The sequence below is a fragment of the Neopsephotus bourkii genome, unplaced genomic scaffold, assembly GCF_033783945.1.
Source record: "Neopsephotus bourkii isolate Nb327-2 ecotype Australia unplaced genomic scaffold, CSIRO-AGI_Nbou_v1 NB_567, whole genome shotgun sequence".
NCBI lineage: Eukaryota > Metazoa > Chordata > Aves > Psittaciformes > Psittacidae > Neopsephotus > Neopsephotus bourkii.
Genome location: NW_026901068.1, coordinates 2,532,960 through 2,555,675, shown reverse-complemented (window position 1 = coordinate 2,555,675; position 22,716 = coordinate 2,532,960). Strand labels below are relative to the sequence as shown.

At 36.0% G+C, this 22,716-nt stretch overlaps 1 protein-coding gene across 1 annotated transcript in view; it reads right to left on the bottom strand.

The window, feature by feature from the left end:
• Positions 1-428: 428 nt before the first annotated feature.
• DCN (decorin) overlaps positions 429-22,716 on the bottom strand; it is a 41,812-nt gene continuing 19,524 nt past the window's right edge. The window contains exons 3-8 of the mRNA XM_061351307.1: positions 20,690-20,802; positions 8,787-9,000; positions 8,484-8,597; positions 7,179-7,272; positions 3,038-3,176; positions 429-1,941 (exon numbers count right to left, since the gene is read on the bottom strand). Coding sequence (XP_061207291.1) covers positions 1,747-1,941; positions 3,038-3,176; positions 7,179-7,272; positions 8,484-8,597; positions 8,787-9,000; positions 20,690-20,802 — 869 coding nt within the window. The 3' untranslated portion in view covers positions 429-1,746. The remainder of the gene's footprint in view (positions 1,942-3,037; positions 3,177-7,178; positions 7,273-8,483; positions 8,598-8,786; positions 9,001-20,689; positions 20,803-22,716) is intronic.

Genomic DNA, 22,716 nt, shown 5'->3' with positions numbered 1-22,716 from the left:
AGAAGGGTATCACATACTGTTAGTTTTACTTAAAAAAAAAACACACTCAGAAAACGTGAAACGCAGAAACAATAACAGAGGCAAATGGGGAAGATCAATAACTACCACATGAAGAAGACGGCTAACAAGAATGTAAACATGTTTTTTTAATGTGTAATGGCTTTAGTGATTCACAATTGCTTCCAATTACTTACTACCTGTAGAAATGACAGCTATAAAGAAAATATATTAATTTTATAGAAAAAAACCTTTGAGTGTTAGGCATGAAAATTTGTCTTGAGGGACATGAATTTCACACAATTTGTTCCTATTTTAACTATCACCATTACAAGAATGTTTGGTTTTCAAGACTTAATAATGATTAACACTGTGACACACTATGTTCTGTTATTCTATCAAAACAGAAAATAAAGACAAACACTTTGGAGTTTGCCTGTATTACATTATTCTTTAATATAAATGACATATAAGTTTTACAAATTAGAGAGATTGACCTAGGAGTATTAAAAGGCTGCAGAAGATTCTTTTAAGGTGACATTTTTATTGAGTATATGTTTAGCTTTGTAGATTGATAGTAGAAATGTGCAGCCTACCTTTGATGTGCTTGCTACCCACTGGTATGGACTGAAGAATCCCAATTTGCAGAGGGCTTCAAATTGTTCTAAGAAGACACTTCTACAAATGATGTCCAGCTAGGTCTTGTAGTTATTTCACTTCATATTTTGCTATACCTTACTTTTTTCCTTACAACCTAAATTCCACAAATTCATCACATGGGAAGCTTGCATATCTCTACTTGGCAATGAAAAACATTGTTTAAAAAACAAAAAACAGTAAAGGATGATGACAAATGTACAATGCAGAACAAGTGAACAGTGAACTACTATTGGTTTTGGTTTAGATATATACATGGATTGATACCAACGACTAAACCCTAATACCATACTCTGCAAAGCAGTCTCACTGAAGTCATTATAACTGCTCTTGTGACTAAGGTGAGAGGGATTTGCCCTAGAGAAATTTAGTCATTGAGCTCCAGACAGAGGTTACAGGTTTTGTGCTGCAGACTGTTCATTATTTTGTTCAGTAGGATTATGTTAGGCTAACCCTGAATAGTATTGCTCTAGAAGAATGGCAAACTTTAGAAAACTATGTGTACAATATGAATTTATTGTATTTTTTCCAAAATAATAACATTAGCAACAACTTTATTTGCTCTGCTAAACAGATACATTCAGAATTGGCTTAGTGTTATAGTGATTTTTAAACCTCCAGGGCTTGAAATAAAATTAAAGGAGGTAACTCTCGCTTTCTCAGGTCTGAAGATGATTTGAGAGTTCTTATTCCCTCTACTATTTTTTTGTGTGTGGCTATAAAAATAACCTTAATCACTATCTTTTTTTTTTCTTTTTTTAATATCATAGCTTGACAAATATTTACTCCGAATCTCATATACAGTGGAATCTGAAAACCTGTAGCATTTAGCAAACTGAAAAATACCACAGAAAGCATGCTGTAAAAGAAGGCTGAAATAAATCAGTTTAAAGCACAGTTGGCAATTCTTTTTGATGGTATGCTTGATATTGTACATCTGTAATGATTTGTTTATTCTACATCAGTGGATCATCTCCACTTTAAAGTGAACTTTCTGGTATTTGGCATTAATTGTTAGCAACAATTTTTTTGAACAGGCCTATAACAACAGGTACTTTAGCTGAAACACAACAGAATCCCATCTTTAGACATCTATTTGTAATTTCCAATCTGTACGGCAGAGCGTTCATGGATACATCGGAAAGCAGAGGGCTGGATTTCCCAGTACTGCACAGGGTTGCTGAAGAGACTCACACCAGAATAGCTAGCCTTTTTGGTGTTGTAGCCAAGAGGGCAAAAGTCGTTGATTCCAACTGAAGCAATTTTGTTGTTATGAAGATAGACCACCTGAAAAGCATAAAAGTACAGAAGTGAGAAATAGAGCTACTGTGACAAATAAGATGATTTGGTGTCAAATACTTGATAGGTATTGTGCAATATTATATGGAGTAACAATATATCCTTTTTTCCAAATGAATGTTTGATTCTTCTTACTTTTTGAAATACTTAGAGTATACCCAATTATAAATTATTTCTACAGAAAGAGCAGAAAATGTGCTAGACAATCTAATAACGTTTCTATCAATTGATCATACCGTAGCCAAACAGGAGTCAAAGATGTGGAATTATTAACACAGTGCTGTGGTTCAGAAGCATGTGCTTCTGAATAAAGAATGCATTTGGTGCTAATTGATTTCTCTCTAGCTCTAATGCTTTCACTCTCATGAGTGCAACTGTACAGGACTCAGAGCCAAAGTAATCCCTAATGATAATTTAAGATAGCTCATGAATATTACTCTGCTTGAGAATCACCATTTCTGATTACTATTCCCAAGCTACATGCAAGAGATGATTTACATTTGAGAGTCTTCATTCTTTGGGAGTTTTCTTTGTAAAATGTTAATCCACTTGAAGACAGATTTTAATTGGTTCCAAGAGGTCATATTTCTAGCTACCCAGCCACACAGACATCAAAATTACTGAGGATGTGAAATGCACGTTGTGTTTCTTTGTTATCCTGAAGGCACAGCTTTGTGAGACAACAAATGGAAGGTTCTTGGTAAAAGTTGCGAAATGTCATTGAGTAGAATTAAAAAAAAAATAAAAAAATCAACAGGAGAAATGTTCTTTGAAAGCATTTTTCAAGTTAAAAAAGAAATTGAAGTACACACATAATTCCATCTTTGTTGTGTCCCCTCAGACACACAGAGACAATGAATGCACACCTCCAGATCTATACACCTCCATAGCCATATCCACACAAAAATCAGAATGAGAGTCATCTTGTCATATGCAACTTTTTCATGCCTATTCAACAGTTTATGAAATATTCACCAAGTTACTTTTTCACAAATACTGTATATGTTTTTGTTCAAGACTGAATAACCACACAAATACCATTTGGAATCTTTCAACTATTGCTCACAAGCCATATTATAAGTACCTGGATATATTTGTGTTCACCCAGCCCACCAGGTACTCTGACAAGTTCATTGTTGTTCAAATGGAGCTCTCTTAGGTGAGGTACATTGTTAAGAGAGCCATTTTCAACTGAAGAAATGCTGTTGAAGCTGAGACCCAATCTGAAACAAACAAACAAACAAACAAACAAATAAGTTAAATTGCCCACATAACCATCTTTCATGGGTTAGTTCTTTATACCACTGTTGTAGACTAGACCAGCTAATTTTCAGTATTACACAAGGTACAGAGTCACCACTTAGAACTAGTTTAGGTAAATTTGTTTGAATGTTTGACATCTGATGTGAACTATCATAATTATTGCTATATTCATTCAACATGTGCTCATGGAACTGCATGCTTCCACGAGCTACATGATGAATCCCACTGTAAGCACATACTGTGTACATACACTGGCACAAGTCTTTCTCTAAAAACCGAATAAGAGTTTTTTGTATGACTTTAGAAACACTGGCTCTAACTTCCTTTGTCAAACTACATAAACCAGGGTGACCAGCACTGTTAAGTTTAAATCTCCGCCCCATCCTTATCAGATACTTATGGAGTTAGAGCCATGTTACAGGCTGGAAACAGGAGCCACAAGTAATGATCTATTCAGCAGGAGACAGAAGTGGGATATACATATTTCTCCTAGGTTCCAGTCCAGAGTTTTCATTACAAAATCATCCTTCCTGCCTTCATAAATTCACATTCTGGGTTTACTAGCACATTTATGTCCAATTTGGAAAATCTGGTCCCATATATGTATTTCTGTGTTAATACTATTTTAGTTTGCAATTACTCAACTACAGAATTTTTACAAGAAACTCCTAAGTTACAGTGCTCTGTGTTGCAGTGAAGAATTCAGTAGTAATTCTGAAGATGTTGCCATCATCAGGAGTATAATTTTGAGGAAATTATTTCTATAAAGGCTAAACTTACTTCATCTAGTTTGCTTTATCTTCTTTCTTTAAGCAATCTTTCTTAATTTGAGGGAAAAAATACGTCGAGATTTATTACTAACTGAATTCAAGAATTTAAAATAGGTAATCAGAATCATAGAATATCAGGTCCAATCTTTCTAGGCAAAGCATGACCAAGACTAGATGTCCAGCCGAGTCTTAAAAGTGTCCAGTTCTGGGGAATCCACCACTTCCCTGGAGAGATTATTCCAATGGCTGGTTTTTCTCATTGTGAAAACTTTTCCACTTGTGCCTACTTGGAATCTCCCCAAGAGTAATTTGTGCCCTTGCCCACATCTTATCCATGGGACTTTTTGTAAAACGGTGGTCTTCATCTTCCTTGTAGCCACCCATTAAATAGTGGACACCTTATGATATAATAATTTGCTATGGATAAGTACTTTGAAAGAAAGTCTTATGAACAGCAATCTACTACCTGCAATTCTATGTGGCTTGTGCCAGATTCAAAAGTCAGAATCTGGACCTGGTATAGAATCACAGAACTAACAATTCTTGTTTCATCTTATGGCAGAGATGTTTCCAGAAATAATGCTATCCAAGAATGGAAGTGTATTTTATACTTTTCCTTTTAAAAGTAAATAAAGAAAGCTCTCAGTATTATATGTAATACAAATAGCCATATCATACTCATTTAAACATTGCAATGTTGTCAAAATATTTAATGTCAAAGGAGAGCTTAGTGAGATCTCCCACTGACATTAACGGATTTATTTCATTCAGAAATCAGTTCACAGTATCCCATATATTTTCTAGAGTTTGGAATAATTTTTATAATAATCTAAAAATCATTTTAATATATTTTTATTAATTATATTAATTTATACTAATATATAATTTAAATTTATTAGAACTTTTTACTTTTGAGTAGAGTCCACATAGGATTTGATCCTACAGAGTAATTTGAAGATCTACAGAATATCTATAAAGGACTTCAGTGATGGGTTCTCATAGTGAAAGTCTTTAATAGGATTGGGAAAAAACCTCAAAAACCAACACTTTGGCAGAAGTCTATAAATTCTTGGTTGTCACATATCTAAATATATATACTTGCTGTACATGCAGGTCTACAAGCAGATGTGTAACACATGAGGAGACCAGCATGAAAAACACAGGTCTGACTTTATACTGGTCTGTTAAAGCAAAAGTACGCATACTATAGGGATGGACAAGATCCAACTTTGCATTAGCTCATGCAGGAAAAGTCTTTAAGGGAAAGAGTGAAATTGGAGGAGTTTGTAGAAAAGTGAGTCTAACTCCCATAAGCAGCAAAATTATATGTAATTACATTTCACCTAAATGTGTTACAAACAAACTCTCCATCACTTGGGGCTATGTTTACAAATGAAATAAGTCAAGATTAGGGTGTAAAATACAGGTTGATTAAGAGTGTTTGGAAAGAATATAATCTCTCTTTTTTTTTTTCCCATGGGAAAAAAAGAAGGGAAGAATTTGAAAAATCACTCTTGTTTAATATATTGACATATTTCTTCCTTTTATATTAGTCAATAGGTAACATTTCTCCAGCGTTTTAGCTGATTTAGTCATGGTGTTCTAAAATATTGAAGGGCATCATCAAAAACATATCTAAAAATTGAATAAGTTCTCAAATATTTTACACTTTCTTTTGTCTCTAGCAACCCTGCTGACCCATTTTCACTTTTTAAAAACAAAATTCACACTTCACACTGCTCAACATCCTTGGGCTTGATGCAACTCCCACTGTATGGATCTATATTTTTCAGTAAACTTTAATAGGTTATAGACATTAGAAACATCAGTTATGTAATGTGTATACCTTCCTGTGAGGCTCATTCCTGCATGTAACCAGCAAAGTCTTTGTACGATTTCATTAATGAGATTTATTAGACACACTATATGAAGGCTTTTGAAAGACTTAAGAGTAATTTTACAAGGAAAACAACCAAACAAAAAGACATATATTGCTGGCCTTCTAGAACTGAAGAACTCAAAAGAGAATGAGCACTAGATCTACACCAAGCTCTTGTGTGGAACATTTTAAAGTTCAAAACACGCCTTAACACAATCAGAATAATGACCTGTTTCTCTAGGTCTGACTGTACTTTAGGGTAGCTATTAGAGTGTTGAGCATGAGTTGACATGATGCAGGAGGAGAGTGATCTGACTCTGTACTGATGCTCCTGAAGATTTAAATCTATCTGCTCTGTTATGTCCAATGTGTTCCTTTTTCTACCAGTTTGTATTCTGCCTTACTTTTCAACTTTGCTAAATAGGATTTCTGACTATGCTTAGGTTGCCTGCCTAAGAACAATTCAGAGGAACAGAACAGCTTAAAACCTGCTTTGAGAAGCTCTACATTTCCACACTACTGCTTCATAGTCTCCTAACTCATAATTATGGTATTTTTATTTTTTCATTAAAATCCAGGGGCAGCTTCTTTTTAGTTGGGGATGAATCAAATATGAACATCAAACGTGAGTTGAAATGTCTTCCTTTACAACCTCTAGAAAGATTTATAACTTGGAGTTGCCAGATTCTAGATAAGTGTTAAGTTACTATGTACTTCATTACACTACACTGATGTCCAGTGTGGTTTACAAAGTGGTAAACTTAACTCCTGTCTTTCAATAATCTTTTTTTGATTTCTTTGACTATGACAAGCAGAATGATTAAGATGAAGGTCAAGGAATTAGATTCAGTAATCTGATTAATGGTCAATTACACTACTATTTTCATTAAAAAGTTTCAAAGTATCATAGCATTAAAATACCTCTTAATGAAGTCCCATTTCACTTTTTTATCATGTTATCTACTGTGAACAAATTCACAAATAATTCTGTATATTTATAACTGATCTTTGGGAATTCTCCTTACATTTCCTAAAGTTAGAAAAACATTCAAGAACATATTCACAGATTAGCAAGGTTCAATCACCCTGAAAAAAATGCACTTTTTCATTTATGGTGCATGTTTTATTTTGTTTAATAAATTAATAAATTTTGTTCTTAAGTACACAAATCCTTAGAAGCTTTTCTTGCTAAATTTTGTACTGCTTCAATGATAATAACACTCATGAACCCCAGAATGATATTTTCTAATTGTGTATGTAGTGGTTGCAACTTCAACCAATATTTTATTTGGAAAGAAGAAAATAATTCTTACTTTGCCAAGTTGGTGAGTCCAGACAGACTTTCAGCATCAATTTTGCTGATTTTGTTGCCATCAAGGTGAAGTTCAGTAAGGGATGGGGGGAGGCCTGAAAGAGAGCACACCATCAATTTACTTTTGATGAAGCTGGATTATTATTTTTTTAAAAAAGATTTGTGTTATACTGAGGCACTTCTACAGTAACAAAAATATTTTTACTAGACAGTGCCAAGAACAATTCACTGAATGAAACAAGGAACTTACACAATCATGGAAACTAGCAACATATTTGGCATGAAATAAGACTAAGCTCCTAAAGTCAATTATAGAACAGCCAATTCTTTAAAAATAGCTAAATGAAATTCTTCTCAGCTATGAATTCTAGCCTTCACAGTTATGTAAGTGGTACACATATAATTGCGTAAAAGTGTCTTCATTTTAGCCAGACTATCTGCATATTATATATGTCATAAGTCTATAAACCCTTTGCACCTAGATATTAAACAAGGAGCAGCAGCAGCAAGTGAGAATATAAGGATGAGGTAAAATAATTTTTAGTGTTATTTTAGGTAAGGCACATAATAATTAGCAAATTCTGTTTATCAAGAAAAAATATAGGAAAAAAATATTTTACCTATTGGAGGTCCCTGAAAGGAACATCCAAAACAGGAAATGTGGGAAGAAAGAAATAACAACTGGTATTAATCTTCAAAAAGTTTTCATCTATTTCAAAACAATCTGCTGACTGAAGTATGAATAAACTGAATATAATTTCCTCTGCATTGGAACCATTCTGGTTTGGGGTTTTTTGTTGTTTTTTAATACGTTAAATTGAAATTGCCCTTCTTTTGCAGCAATTTGCAATAAAGTACTTTTAAGAACAGCATATATTTCTGGGTCTTATAGGAATAGTATTTTTGGCTTCAAACCCAGAGACTTGTAGAGGGCTGATTTTGTGTTTGTAGAACTTCGCTTAATACTACATGAGTATACACCTGTGTAATGCTGATCAGCTTCACTAGCCAGGGTTGGAAGGTGAAAACATTCTTCCACTTTATATTTCAGCTATGAGACAAGAAAAGCAAAATAACATAAAATGGCTTACTTTCAACAGTACACCTATTGTGGAGTTTCTCATAATAGAAATCTAATATTTTTCAAACTAATAAAAACCAACTAACCAAAAAAGGAGAAATACTCAAGGAATGGCTACTCTAGGAACTGACTCAAAAGGCTTCCATAGCAAATTTTTTTCCAGTTGACTAGAAGTAACAATATTATACCTCTGCAAATCTCTGAGATATTTACTGAATTTCTTACCTTTTGGAATGCTAGTAATGTTCGTGTCCGCGATACGGACGTAGGAGAGCCTCTTCATCCCCTGAAAAGCTCCATTTTCAATGCCTGAACTCTTGATTGGATTGGTGCCTAATTCTGCCAACAAAACACGGTCATGAGCTGTACTGCAGTGTAGGTACTTATACCCTTTAGGTCAACGCTAATTTGGAGGTACAATTTATTGGAACATTTTTTTGTTTTCTACAAAAAATCACTGATTGAGCTAAAAAACAACATCTTGAAAGAACACCGAGTTGTTTTTGTTACAATTTCTTATGTTCATACCTAAGACAATCACTTGATTCAGTCCATTAAAGACAGCTTTCCTCAACTTGGAGATCTCATTCTCATGAGCCCGTATCTCCTGAAGAGACTTCGGCATGTTTTCTGGAAGTTCCTTCAGGTTGTTCTTGGACAGGTAAAGTCTCTCCAGTTTCTTCAGAGGAGCAAAAGCTTGTGGGCTTATTTTGCTGATTTTGTTGTTAACAAGGATCAATGCCTGTAGAGTAATAATGAAGATCTCAGATGATCACTAGGGAAATGGTTTTAGGAATGAAACATTTAAATATTATTATTATTTTTTAATGTCTCTTGATGTCTTTTGATGCCTAATCTAATGAGCTGAAGGAAAAGAAATGCAGTACTAAACCAAATAGGTGAAGAACTTCTGAAACAGTTAAACAAGGCATACATAATAAATACAAGTATTATTTTATTGCAGAGGTATATGCAGCTTCTGTGAATATTCATATTTCATACCCAAGAACAAGTACAACCCTTCAATTTTAAAGCTGTGAAAAACAAGACATTCACATAAAACTAACATTATTAGCTCCATTTGGTTTTGATTTTGCCTTTTTTTTTAACCCTGATTTTGTTTTTCTCAGGCTACTTTTATACTTTGCCCATCATCACACAACCATTAAACCTTTTTTCCTGAACAGAGAATTCTGTAACTCAGTAAGCTGAAGACACAGACCCACTTAAGAAAAGTACTCATATCAACACCTACTTTGTCTTATAGTGTGCACTTATTAGATATCTGTCTGAAAATTACCTCATTTTGTCAGTAATATACGCTATTTTTTTGGTAAGTGGAACTTGGTATGGAAGGGTAGTAATGTGAAGTGTTAGATAAGTCCAGCAGTTAGGGATCATGAGCCATACTAATTCTTCCTGCTATATAGGTGCAGTCTCATAACTTTGATACCTAGACTCAGGGTAGAATCATTGAATAGTTAGGGTTAGAAAGGACCTTAAGATCATAGAATCATAGAAACATAGAATAGTTAGGGTTGGAAAGGACATTGAGATCATCAAGTTCCAACCCCCCTGCCATGGGCAGGGACAACTCACACTAAACCATGTCACCCAAGGCTCTGTCCAATCCGACCTTCAACACCAGCAGGGATGGAGCATTCACAACCTCCCTGGGCAACCCATTCCAGTGACTCATCAGCCTTACAGTAAAGAACTTCTTCCTTATATCCAATCTAAACTTCCGCTGTTTAAGTTTTAACCCATTACCCCTTGCCCTATCACTACAGTCCCTAATGAAGAGTCCCATTAACCCTAACCCATCCCCAGCATCCTTATAGGTCCCCTTCAGATACTGGAAGGCTGCTAGGAGGTCTCCACGCAGCCTTCTCTTCTGCAGGCTGAACAGCTCCAACTTTCTCAGCCTATCTTCATATGGAAGGAGCTCCAGCCCCCTGATCATCCTTGTGGCCCTCCTCTGCACTTGTTCCAACAGTTCCATGTCCTTTGCATGTTAAGGACACCAGAACTATACACAGGTGAGGTCTCACAAGAGCAGAGTTGAGGGGCAGGATCACCTCCTTCGACCTGCTGGTCACACTCCTTTTGATGCAGCCTAGGATACGTTGGCTTTCTGGGCTGCACGTGCACACTGACAGCTCATGTTCATTTTCTCATGGACCAACACCCCCAAGTCCTTCTCTGCAGGGCTGCTCTGAATCTCTTCTCTGCCCAACCTGTAGCTGTGCCTGGGATTGCTCTGACCCAGGTGTGGGACCTTGCACTTGCCATGGTGAAACTTCATGAGGTTGTCATCAGCCCACCTCACAGGTGTGTCAAGGTCCCTCTGGATGGCATTCCTTCCCTCTGGCGTATCAACCGAACCACACAGCTTGGTGTCATCGGCAGACTTGCAGAGGGCGCACTCAATCCAACTGTCCATGTCAGCAATGAAGATGTTAAACAAGACCAGTCCCAACACCAATCCCTGACAGACACCACTTGTTACTGGTCTCCAGCTGGACATTGAGCCATTGACCACAAGTCTTTGCATGCGGCCATCCAGCCAGTTCTTTATCTACCGAGTGGTCCATTCATTGAATTGATGTCTCTCCAATTTAGAGACAAGGATGTCGTGTGGGACAGTGTCGAACGCTTTGCACAAGTCCAGGTAGATGACATCAACTGCTTTACCGCTGTCCATCAGTTCTGAAGCCCCATCACAGGAGGCCACCAAATTGGTCATGCAGGATTTCCCCTTAGTGAAGCCATGCTGGCTGTCACCAAGCACCTTGTTGTTCTTCATGTGCCTTAGCATGCCTTCCAGGAGAATCTGCTGCAAGATTTCCCAGGCACAGAGGTGAGACTGACTGGTCTGTAATTCCCCGGGTCATCCGTTTTCTCCTTCTTGAAAATGGGGGTTATATTTCCCTTTTTCCAGTCTTTGGGAACTTCACCTGACTGCCGTGATTTTTCAAATATGATGGCCAGAGTCTTAGCAACTTCATTTGCCAGCTGCTTCAGGACCTACAGATGGATTTCATCAGGTCCCATAGACTTGTGTATGTTCAGGGTAACTCTAAGAAAATTAGCTCTCTCTACAGCCAGGAGCAAAAGGCCTGTATGAAAGTTCTGTTACGTGTAATAGGCGGTTTCCATAAGCCTCTGAGTACATTATTGTTAACTCTCTTATTTATTAAACAAACATGACATAAAAAGGGAGAGGAAAATATCATTACTGTCAGAAATGCAATACAGCTAATAGAAAGGATTTCCAGTATGATACATATTGGAATGAATCTCATAATTCCATCTATTTGCTAATTATCAGACTTACAGTGCTGCATGTTTGTGCAGTGAATTAGGTAGAATGGACTGTAGAAATACATATATAATACCTACTTAAATTTTTTACTAAGGAATAGCTATAGAGCTTCTTCGTTCACTAATGCCATTATGCTGTTTTCAGAAACAGAAAACAACAGCTGCTGCTCATCCAGATTTTTTTATGTTGCATATACTATAATTGACATTAAGCACATTTTAATATTTTCAGAATTACACTTAGATCTGTTTTTTGGAATCAAACTGAACATTCAACTCTTTCCACAGTCAGTTATGTAATCAAACAGTGCAAAAGTGTATCAGCATCTGTGACATCACCTCTCCATCATGGAAACTGGACAAGAGGTAAAAAGACAGCTTAAAATGCTGTTATTTGATGTGTTTGTTTTTTTTCCCTGAGGGACTCCTCTTACACATACTCTTGAGGAAACCAAGCAGTGTGTGTTGTACATGATTTCACTGGGTATATGTAAAGCTGAGCATATCTGGTTTTAATTTTGTATGCTAGCTAGCAATAACACATTTTCAAGAGGAGGTAGAAAAGGTCACTCACAGTTCAGCAGGGTATTTCCCTAACAATAAGCCTCTCTGAAAATAAATATATTGGCCAGTGGAAACCATGGCCCCAACTCTCTTTTATTTGAGCCCTAGTTATAAGAGCTGCTATGAGAACACATGGGGTACACACAGGGTGTGGTTTCCTAAGTCATCATTACCAGAACTGTAATACAGATGTGGTCTTCGCCTGTATACAGCTACCTGCACAATATTAGGATATGGGAATCCATCCAGTTATTATGAGGGGTACAGCTTGAATTATGTAGGTTAGTCTCTTTCATTGTTTTTTTCATAATAATTGAATAACTGAATTTGCTACTGCCAATTACTTTTTTTTTTTTTTCCTCTTAGCTTTACTGTGGATTTCTTTTCCATACATCTCTAAGCCAACATTCAATGAGTTTAGACTCAGCTTATTGGCACTTGAAATTTTTATCCTGCATCCTGCTTTGTATGGCTCGGTCATTTATTTCACCTAAAAGTCTGTCTTACATTTTTTCTTTGTTTCATTTATTTGTTTTAATATGGTTGCCTTTTAGATAAAAATTTTTCAGCTAAAATTATCACAGCTGATGATCTGATGTCAAATATTTCTTGCTAGAAATAGATAGAAATACATTCCGCTGGGCAGTGCAATGTAAATGTTCTCTAAGTAGTTGATGTTAAGATAATTGCTACAGCTCTTCAGAGCAGAACTTATAGTCCTGACCAAACCCAGAAATTTTCTGTGTATATAGGATTAACCTGTTCTGCTTTGCCAATGCTTTATCCTGAATACGATCATGTTATCTTGGGGAAACACATAGAACTGTTATTTTATTCAAACATTCAGGAAGTCTCTCAATTAGAAAAGATGGCATCTATCAACTGTGTTTAAAAATACTGATTTCACAGTGGGAATGTCTGTATGATGATATAAGGTGGGAGGGTATGACAAGGCCATAGTTCTGGTGCAACATTTTTGTACCAGTATATCATTTCCCATTTACACCCTGCTCTGCAAATCCCTCTTCCCAGTATTTTAAACCTGCATTACTTTTCCACACTGTTGTGCAGCTGTAAAGAAGAAAAAATAAACACAATTTCTAAAAAATTAGAATTTGCAAGAGTTTTACTGTCTCCCACAGCAACAGCAAATAATGAGGATAACACACCAACATAGCACCTGGCAAGCCATACCCCTGGGTTCCTTTTCCACTTCACAATAACTCTATTATATGCAAGACTTAAAGAACCAAGTTATTAGCCTTAGAGCAATGCTGTTTACTTTCCTCAGAATGTGCCCCGTATGGTTTGGATGTAACAAAAGTTAAACCAAACCAAAATAAAATAAAATTAAAAACTCAGGGGAATTTAGAGGTCAATGAAAACAGGAACTAGAGGAGAAAAACCTAGGGAAAACATCTGCAGGCAGTGTTATTAAAGGAAGGGATGTTAGGCAAAAACATGCCACATGGACTAGTTAGCCTGAGTAAAGCCCAGATGGCATAATGGGGCATTATATTATTTTTTTTAAAGGACATACAAACATTTAGTATAGGGCAAGAAGTACTTTGAAGGAAAGTTAAGGGTCAACCTGAAAGTGCTGAACGCACTGGAGCATTTGGCCACAGATAGTACTGGCAATACTGCTAATATGAGATGATTTGGCAGAAATCTGACAGCCTGGAACAGAGCCACAGGAATGGATACTTTTATTCAAAAATATATCTTTTTCCATGCTTCAATTTTTTTTTTTTTTGTGGAAGGAAAAAGATATTTCTTTTAAAATAAATGTAATTTCTCCGCCACCCCACAAAAAACAAAAGGCTGAGCACATGAAGTATGAATTTACAGCTTTCAGCACGAGCTGATATGGGTGCGAAGATATCTAACCATAGGTGAAAACAGGCAGGAAAGACACAGTGAATAAAGAGGCACAAATACACCAAGTATTAAATACATCACTTAGGCCTAGAGAGTTCATAGCAGTTTCCTATGGATAAGAGAAAACTTAGCTTCCATCCTCATTTTCCTGAGATAAAACCTTTTTGCTTTTTTATATATAGTATGTAAACATTGCATAATAAATAATTGAACCATAAAATCATAGAATGAAATAGATTGGAAAAGATCAAGTCCAACCACTACCCCAGAACTGTGAAGACCATCAGTAAACCATGTCACTGAAGGCCTCATATACATGGTGTCTGAACACTTCCAGGGACAGTGATTACAACTCTTCCCTGGGCAGCCTGTTAGAATGCCTGATCACCCTTTCTGTGAATAAATTTTTCCTAATGCACAGTCTAAACCTCTCCTGGTGCAGCTCTGAGGCCGTTACCTCTTGTCCTATCACTTGTTACTTAGGAGAAGACACCAGTCACCTTCTTACTCCATCCTCCTTTCAGGTAGTTGTACAGAGCAATAAGGTCCTCCCTGAGCTTTCTCTTCTCCAGGCTCAGCAACCCCAGTTCCCTCAGCCCTTCCTCATAAGACTTGCTCTTCAGACCCTTCACCAGCTTTGCTGCCTTTCTCTGGACCCACTCCAGCACCTCAATGTCTTTCTTGTAGTAAGGAGCCCAGAACTGAACATAGTATTCAAGGTGCAGCCTCACCAGTGCCGAGTACACATTCACTTTGTTGTAATATTGCACTGTGGTAATACCTAACAACCACCTTATCATGACCAGCAGTTTAAGTGGTGATCAATGAGTTAAAAAGATCCAAGGTTTGTTCCAAAGATAGCTTACTTTTTACTGGTATTAGTGTAGTCAAGAAAAAAAGACAAAAATCGCTGTATGACAGGAATAGATGCTGGCTCCGTTGAAGTCAGTGGGAGGCTGGCCATTTAGCTCCCTCTGGCCTGGTTTCTACCTCAAATATTTATTCCCAAAACAAAAAGGAGGATTCACAATTCAGGAAAATTTTGGAACACTTGTTGGCAGGTTTTGGCAAAATGCACCCTGACAAACTGCAGAGGGAGCATGTGGCAGTCATGTAGGAACTAGCACATGGTTGCTCTTCTTGGGGTTACCAAACCTACAACTTTTGCCCTGTTAGGGAATGGGAAGAACGGGATTGTATTTGTTGATGTAATTTCATTATGTGATAATCTCAGGGCATTGTTCTGGGGGAATTTCATCCCTACTTTTGCTCTTCTTTGTTTAAAATACTTTGAAGAGAAAACTTTGCCAAAATCAAAAGTGAACTGTAAAATAATAAACAAATTGTTATCAGCATAATAAATAGTAATCTGTTTTGCCAGATGGGGATGGTACTCTTACCTAATACCAAATCTTTAATGATGCATGCATCCTTCAGGGTTTAAACTGAAAAGTCAATCTGCCGACCCATTGGAATTTCTTTAATTTCCTGGGTTATGTACTACATTATTACCTGGGGTTTATTGCAGTTCTGCTAGGAACAGGAATGCCTTAACAACTGTAAACTCAAGACTCAGGCATCCAAGTAAAAATAATAATAAATTTTATCCTTTTTGTTTGCCTTATGTTTTCAGTTGTTAGGTCATAATCAGAACCTGGACATATAGTCAAGATGTTTTGCCAAATTATTAGGAGTGGACATACACTTAGGAAAACAAAAACCCAACAAAATAACCCCACAAATGACACAAAAAATGTAAAATTGAACTTGACTTTCTTCTCTAATTGTGTTATAAAAGAAGCCAGAATTCCACAGAATAACTATTCATTTTAAAACTAATTAGAAAAAAATCCTAAATGTTGGTAAACCTGAAGGAACAAGAGCCCCTGAATCTAAGAAGGTCTCTGAACAGAATTCCAGATCATATGTCTCCTGAAGGTCCCATGATCTACAGTTTGGGCAGGAAAAGGATAAAGGTATAAAAAATCATGATGGTGCAATTATTTGTTGTTAACATAAATTCTTTGGTGGGTTTGGTAGTAACCCTATCAAAACTAGGATCAAATGGATATAGCTAAGAAAGTCAAGGAAAAAGGGGTGACATAGAAACAATAGTAAAGAGCTGAACAAATTGTGAGGGAAGGAGATGGCAAGGCATTGATCAACAGCCTGTCAGTATAAATCAGAGGACTGTGAAAGCAGTGCGATCACTTCCACAGTACCTTGTTGAATAAACTCACAAAGCCAGGGAGCCTGCTTCAGATTAGCCTGCATGATGTTTGAGCTCTCACTGATAAAACTTGTGTAACATGACTTGCACAGATGATGAGGGAGCAGCTGTTCTTACATAAAAAGATCTTTACCTTCTACACATTAAAAACATTTTGCATGCATGTGGTATGTTGCACACTCATTTCAGTGGAAATTCTCATGTGTTAAGCACAATGCAAAGAAGAGTCTGAGGAGATGGCAAGTCTGTGAGGGAGGGCTGCATCTCAGATTTTGTTTTTTTCTCAGAATATTTGTTAGAAACCTACAGCTGCATCAAGTGGAAAAATAAAAATGAAGATAAAAAATATATCAATCAGTCCTGTTGAGACCGTATGCAATTGAAGATAGTAGGAATCAAGTTCAGAGGTAGAAACTGGACAGAGATAAACATCTTTGTTTTTTTTACAGAATGCTGGTGTTTACTGATTCTTCTTTCTGTGATTCACAGAGCACTATGTTAACTTCTAATTCTGCCTGGGAAAAGGGAACTGAAGCTGTAATGAGTCATAAGAAGTCTGTGTTCTTTCATTTATCATTTTTGATCTGTTAGGAGCTTTTCTGTATCCCTGGAAGACATTCTCAGACTTATCTTTAGTCAATCTGGGCTCTTGTCCCTCCATAGGGAGCCTTTGTTTGATTAAGAAAAAAAAAAGGACTGCATGAAAGTTTACTAATGCAACACATTATTTTTCCACTTGATGTTACTACAAAGGGTGTATCGATTTATTTGCCCATACATTTAGTGTTAATAATCACTTAGTGCGGATATGGTCATAACTGCAAGCCCCAGTTTTAAATCTTTGATCTCTTCATGCAGGTTTTTTCTTTCAATATATATACAACTAGCATTAGCACTGTTGTATGCACAACCATGGCTTTCAGTAGTTCTGCCATCCTAAATTAAGCAATGTTCCATCTGATTTCAGGCCAACAGCAATTTTGTCTTCTTTTGCTGTACTTTTTGCTGTACACTGTGCCATTGAAAAAATTCCTGTTAGAAAAGCATGCAGTCATCATTCTGTTGTTTGTGCTGTTCTTATGGTGATCTAATACACAGTAGTTTCTTTTACCTCTTTTTCCAAGTGCCAGGTGTTATGTTGGTTTGATTTGGCTTTGCCACACAGCATGCAATTCCATGGGCTGTTTTTGTAGACTCCTCCTTCACTCTGCGTGAGGGCTTACTCATGTAGTATTTTGGATTCATTATTGTGTCCATGGGGTCAGCGTACTGTACTCTATCCAGAAGTGTCAGTCTGTCTGGAAAATTCTGACAGTTTCATAGATTTTTTTCCTGGCTTTTCCAATAGCACCCTTCTGATTGTTTTGCCATAGGTCTAAATTTTTTTCACATAACACAGTTTTCTGGAACTACAAAAGTCAGCCCTTGACTCTAAAAGAAAGACTGTCTTCAATATTTTCCCTATTCTTCCAAGTCCCCTGATAAAAAATATATCTTATCTTTCATTTTGAAATACTGTGAAGTCTCACCAGGTCTAGCATTAATAGTTTAGCCAATTTTTCCTGAATAAATTTAGACTATAAAAATAGCAAGTGTACCAAAACTGTTGACTCTGGTGTTTTCTGGCAGGCAGCTGTTATTTGCAGATAAACATTCCCTTAGTTGAATCCTTTTCTAATTGCTTGCCATATTTCCACAGCTGCAAATTTTGACTTCTCTTTACCTACTCAGGACAACTTTCAGATAGAAAGCATATTTATGTAGGTACTAGTTTCTCTTTCATTTCTATTTCTATGTATTGTGCACTCAGTGCATAAGCAGTTACATTTGTGCTGAAGGAGAAGACATGGGCAAGTTATATGTAGACCCTGTCTTTTGTCCTTACTTTGTCTTTTTTTTTTTTAGTACAAACTGAACTTGAGGTTCAAACCAATATCTCCACTATAACGTCTTCTAAAACCATTACATTTATGGTTGATGATGCCTATAGGAATTAGGAAGGAATTTAAAAGGCATATTCAAACAGAATAAGCTTAATTTTTTCAATATCTATGAAAACTGGGATTTTAAAAGTGTTCCTTTAAGTGACCACTTCATGCAAGAGGTTAAGTGGAGTTGCTGATAGTTTTAGATTTTGGACCAATTATACTGATAATTTATGTAAATCTTCCTGGTTTAGTAACGTATAAGAAGGCTTACTAAAGTCTAAGAAGTCTAGAAACTTTTGAACATCACACTGTCAAGTATAACATTAACATGAGCTATGTTTATCAGGGAAAATTATTCATTATATATATCTATACATACATATATATCACACACATATATATATCATTAAAACAAAAATGAAAATGGAGCTCTGTCAACAACAAACCCTTCAGTTATATTTATCTAAACACAATATTCCCCTTTCACTGTGACTCTGAAGAATTTTTAATTGCAAGGTAGGGAATGGGAATCATTCCCAGATATTACACAAGAAGAATGGTGCCTGCTGAGAGTAAAGATGGTGCTTAGTTACATAAATGTACTGCATGAATAAATTGTTATTTTGAGAGGAAATGAGAGGATGGTTTTTTTATGCTTGAGCAAATCCAGGAAAACTGCATTGTTTCAAAGGTTATTTGTTAAGAACTTATGTTACTGTTCCTCTCCTGTCCTTAAGCATGTACTGGGGGCACTTTTCAGAGTAAGACAAACAAACAATTTCTTCCCTGAAGAGTTAAATATTTAATTCACTATTAAATTATATCTGCAGTAATAAAAAAAGGAAAAATAAAAAAACAACCAGATCACTTCCATGAGATGACACCGCTCACAACAGCTTAACCAACAGCAGGATGTATAACAGAGACCCAAGCTGAGTGCCTACTAGGTAGAAGTCCCTGGAAGCAGTGCTTTTCATCTTCAATACCATGACTCATTTTATGCAGTGTCATGAAGGATTATGAAAAATTAACTTAACTGATAACACTTTTGTCTTTTTTATCACCTTGCAGATGATGGTCACTGAAAACACAAGACTTTTCTCCAAGTGGAAGAAAACCAAAACAAGTGGACAAGAATCAGGATATGGAATCTGTTCAGCAGCCAAAATAAGGAATTGGAAAAAAAAAATTCTGGGACATCATCTTATTCTAAAAGCAAGTCAGATGAAATGTGATGTAGAAGCACCTATTTCTCTTTCTTGACTGAAGAGTTTATGTAACTAGCACAAGTATAGATCTCTGTGCTAAAACTAGATGACATGAGCCCAGAACCTTCTATCCTTAGAAATTTTTTAAAATATTTCTTTTTGATGTTGCATTAAAAGAAACATTTAAGAGTGAATTGAAAGCAGTTAAGGAGATAATTGCTATAGGATTACTCTTTTTTAAGGAAGTATGAGTGAATAAATGTGGATTCTTATTTGAAACAGTGCTTATTTGGGTGATGGTATTGGCATCATGAAAGGACAAAAAGCAGGATTTGGCTTCTTGGTTGTGAATGAATAGAAAGAGGTTCCAAGAAGCCAGGAAAGAAAAGTAGTTTATATTGGATATAAGAAAAAAAAATTATGGAATAATAAACAGAATAAATTCAATTGGTGAAATGCCAGAAAACTAATATTTTCAGAAATATTCCTGAGTTCGGTATTACTTTCAAAGGCAAAGAAGTAATAGTCATTTTCAGAGATAGAAAGAAAGATATTCAAACAAAACTGAGGTAAGAATATGAAGTATAAATTTTAAAATGTTTATAAATAGTATAGAAATAAGGGAGGAGGGCCTCAGACAGAGAAACAAAAATTTGGAAACAGAGGAAAGTAGCTGTCTGATGGAAACTTGGAAAAGAAGAGGTGAACCAGAAAAAAAATCTCAGAAACCACTGAAGGAAAAAATTTCAGCAAAGGGAAACAGCAGTGCTGGAAGAGACTGGTAGGTAAAGGAAGCTGAGGATGGAGTTTTTCTAGGAGAAGGCTATTGCAAAAACACAATTTCATGGGGCAGAACATTGAATTGAAAAAATACTTGAACTAAAACTAGCACAAAATCCCTGCTGGTAAACATATACAAATCTCTGTGAGCTCAGAGGTGGGAGAGTGAGTGGGGTGGCAGGGTTGAGATAGATCTGCTTTTTAATAGAAATAACCAAGTTACTGTGCCAAAGGGAGTGAAAACATCAATAAAGAGGTGAGAGAAATTATGATGGAGATTGGGAGACTGGACCAACAGAAGGCAGGTAGGAAGCAGCTGAAAAGAGGTGAGAAGAGAGTTTGCAGGAGACGAATGGAAGAAGAAATAATAGGCTGGGCTGTTGGAGGAAGATCACAAAGTATTTGAACAGTTTCCCTTAAAAATCTGGGTAGCAGGAGAAACCCACATTCTCCATTTTCTCCCCACCCATTTTTTATTTTTTATTTTTGCAAATGATAGCTCGTTTATACACTTACATGAAGATTCCTCAAGTTCTTGAAATCTCCTTCTTTAATTTCAGTGATTTTGTTGTTCTGTAAGTCCAGCAGTGTTGTGTCAGAAGGAAGGTCTTTTGGCACTCTTTCCAGACCTAGGGATAGTGAAAAGAATAACCAATTGACTTTGAAATAAATTTTAAATAGGGATCAGTACTTTTCTTAGCAGCATTTACCTTCCAGTAAACACCACTTCTAGAACTCATTTCCTGCAGAAGCTTATGAAGACTTATCTGAAAGTATTTCTGTCTCCAAACAGTCAAAGAGAGTTTCATTTTGCTATGTAAATCAAAATTTATTTATTTACATTTCCCTTCTGCCCTTTTCTGAGAATATATCTGAGTTATAGCTTGAAGAAAAGGATTGATTTCTAACATGTTTAATTCCACTGAACTGTGTGAATAAAAATTGCTCTCAGAAAGAGGCATGGTAGTTATTATTTCACTGTGTGTTAGTGTTTGTGGACAGAGAACATTTCCTGCTATTTAAAAAGTAGTAGTTTTTTTTTTCAAAGGAGGATGATAGTTAATTGCAATAATTTCCAGGAAAAATACTGTTTGTTTGACAGTAACTGAATAACTTGAAGGAAAGTCCACCTTAAAAATGACCAACACAACAATCCATCTCCCCCTTTTTCTTTCATCTAAAACTATGTCCAAGTTTTCTGGAGAACAAATCTCTTGGTTTCATTGCAACTGCCAAAAGAACATCAGACAGTTTAAATTAAAGACTCTCTTTGGGACTATTTTCTGAATAGCTGATATGTAAGTCCGATGAAGTCATGGAAATGAAATTATTTAGTGTTAAATAACACTTGCTTTACCCAGCTTTCCTTTCATACTGTGACTTGGAATAGAGCAAATCCTTTATAGTCATTCTGATTTATCACAAAATTAAAATTTTCTTTTTTAACTACCTTTTTTTTTAACAGAATGTGAAATATTTAATGAATGGTTAGTAAGGAGATTTATAGACATTAATAAAGTCCCTATGTGGGCATCTAACAGAAGTGGACTTCTTTGGATAGAACAATCTTTTTACCAGTAAAGTTTTTAACAAGTATTTCTGAAGTTATATTTGAACTCTCCTGGGAAAGATCTCTCTGCAAGTATCACCAGTGTCTTCCCAGTATGATGGTGGACTGCATGATATTGCTCTCAGATGGAAGACATATAGCCATATATATATTTTAACTTTTTAAACCTATATATTTTAATCTCAAGCATGGCATTGCAAACACAGTGAAATATGCTTGTCCAGAGATAAGACATGCTTTGCCCAAAGAGAGTGGGGAGTATACAACTTGGAGATATTCAAAAGTTGACTGGACACAGACCTAAGCAACCTGATCTAGCTGACCTTGCTTTAGCAGGGGGATGGACTCAACAATCTCAGTAGGTGGCCTCCAAACTCTTCTGTGGTATTTAATGTTCAGCACAAATTAAGTATTTTCACAGCTGGAATCTAGGTTTCTTCATCAAAATTCAGTGTTAAGTGAAGCCCCCTCTCTTTCAACTCTTTTTAGAATACATATATATATGTGTAGAGTAAAAAAAATGGTTGTTTTTTATTTGGAAGGATTATGGCAAACCATGAAAAGAAGTATATGCTTGGTACTATATTAATCCTTTTAACCTACATAAAGAGCACTATTTTGCAGTTACTGCTAGAAAACCTCACCATAAATTCTATAGAGGCCACAGTGATGTGTTCTGGAGCTTTTTACTGCAATTAGTGATGCACTAAGAATTCATTATAGATGTGGCTATATTCTTAAAAATATCAGCATGCAGATGAGGCCTCCAAGGTTCAAACACACCAACATTCAAAGTTTTTAGAAGCACAATCATCCAACCTGGGATGAATTAGTAAGCTTCTACCATATATAAAATGCCAAGAGTTAAAGCTCATCTCTCATCTTGTTTACTTTACTGATATTCAGTATATGGATGTAGGATATAGATTAAGATTCTTCATATTGCTAAAATAACCTTTCCTTATTCAGGCAT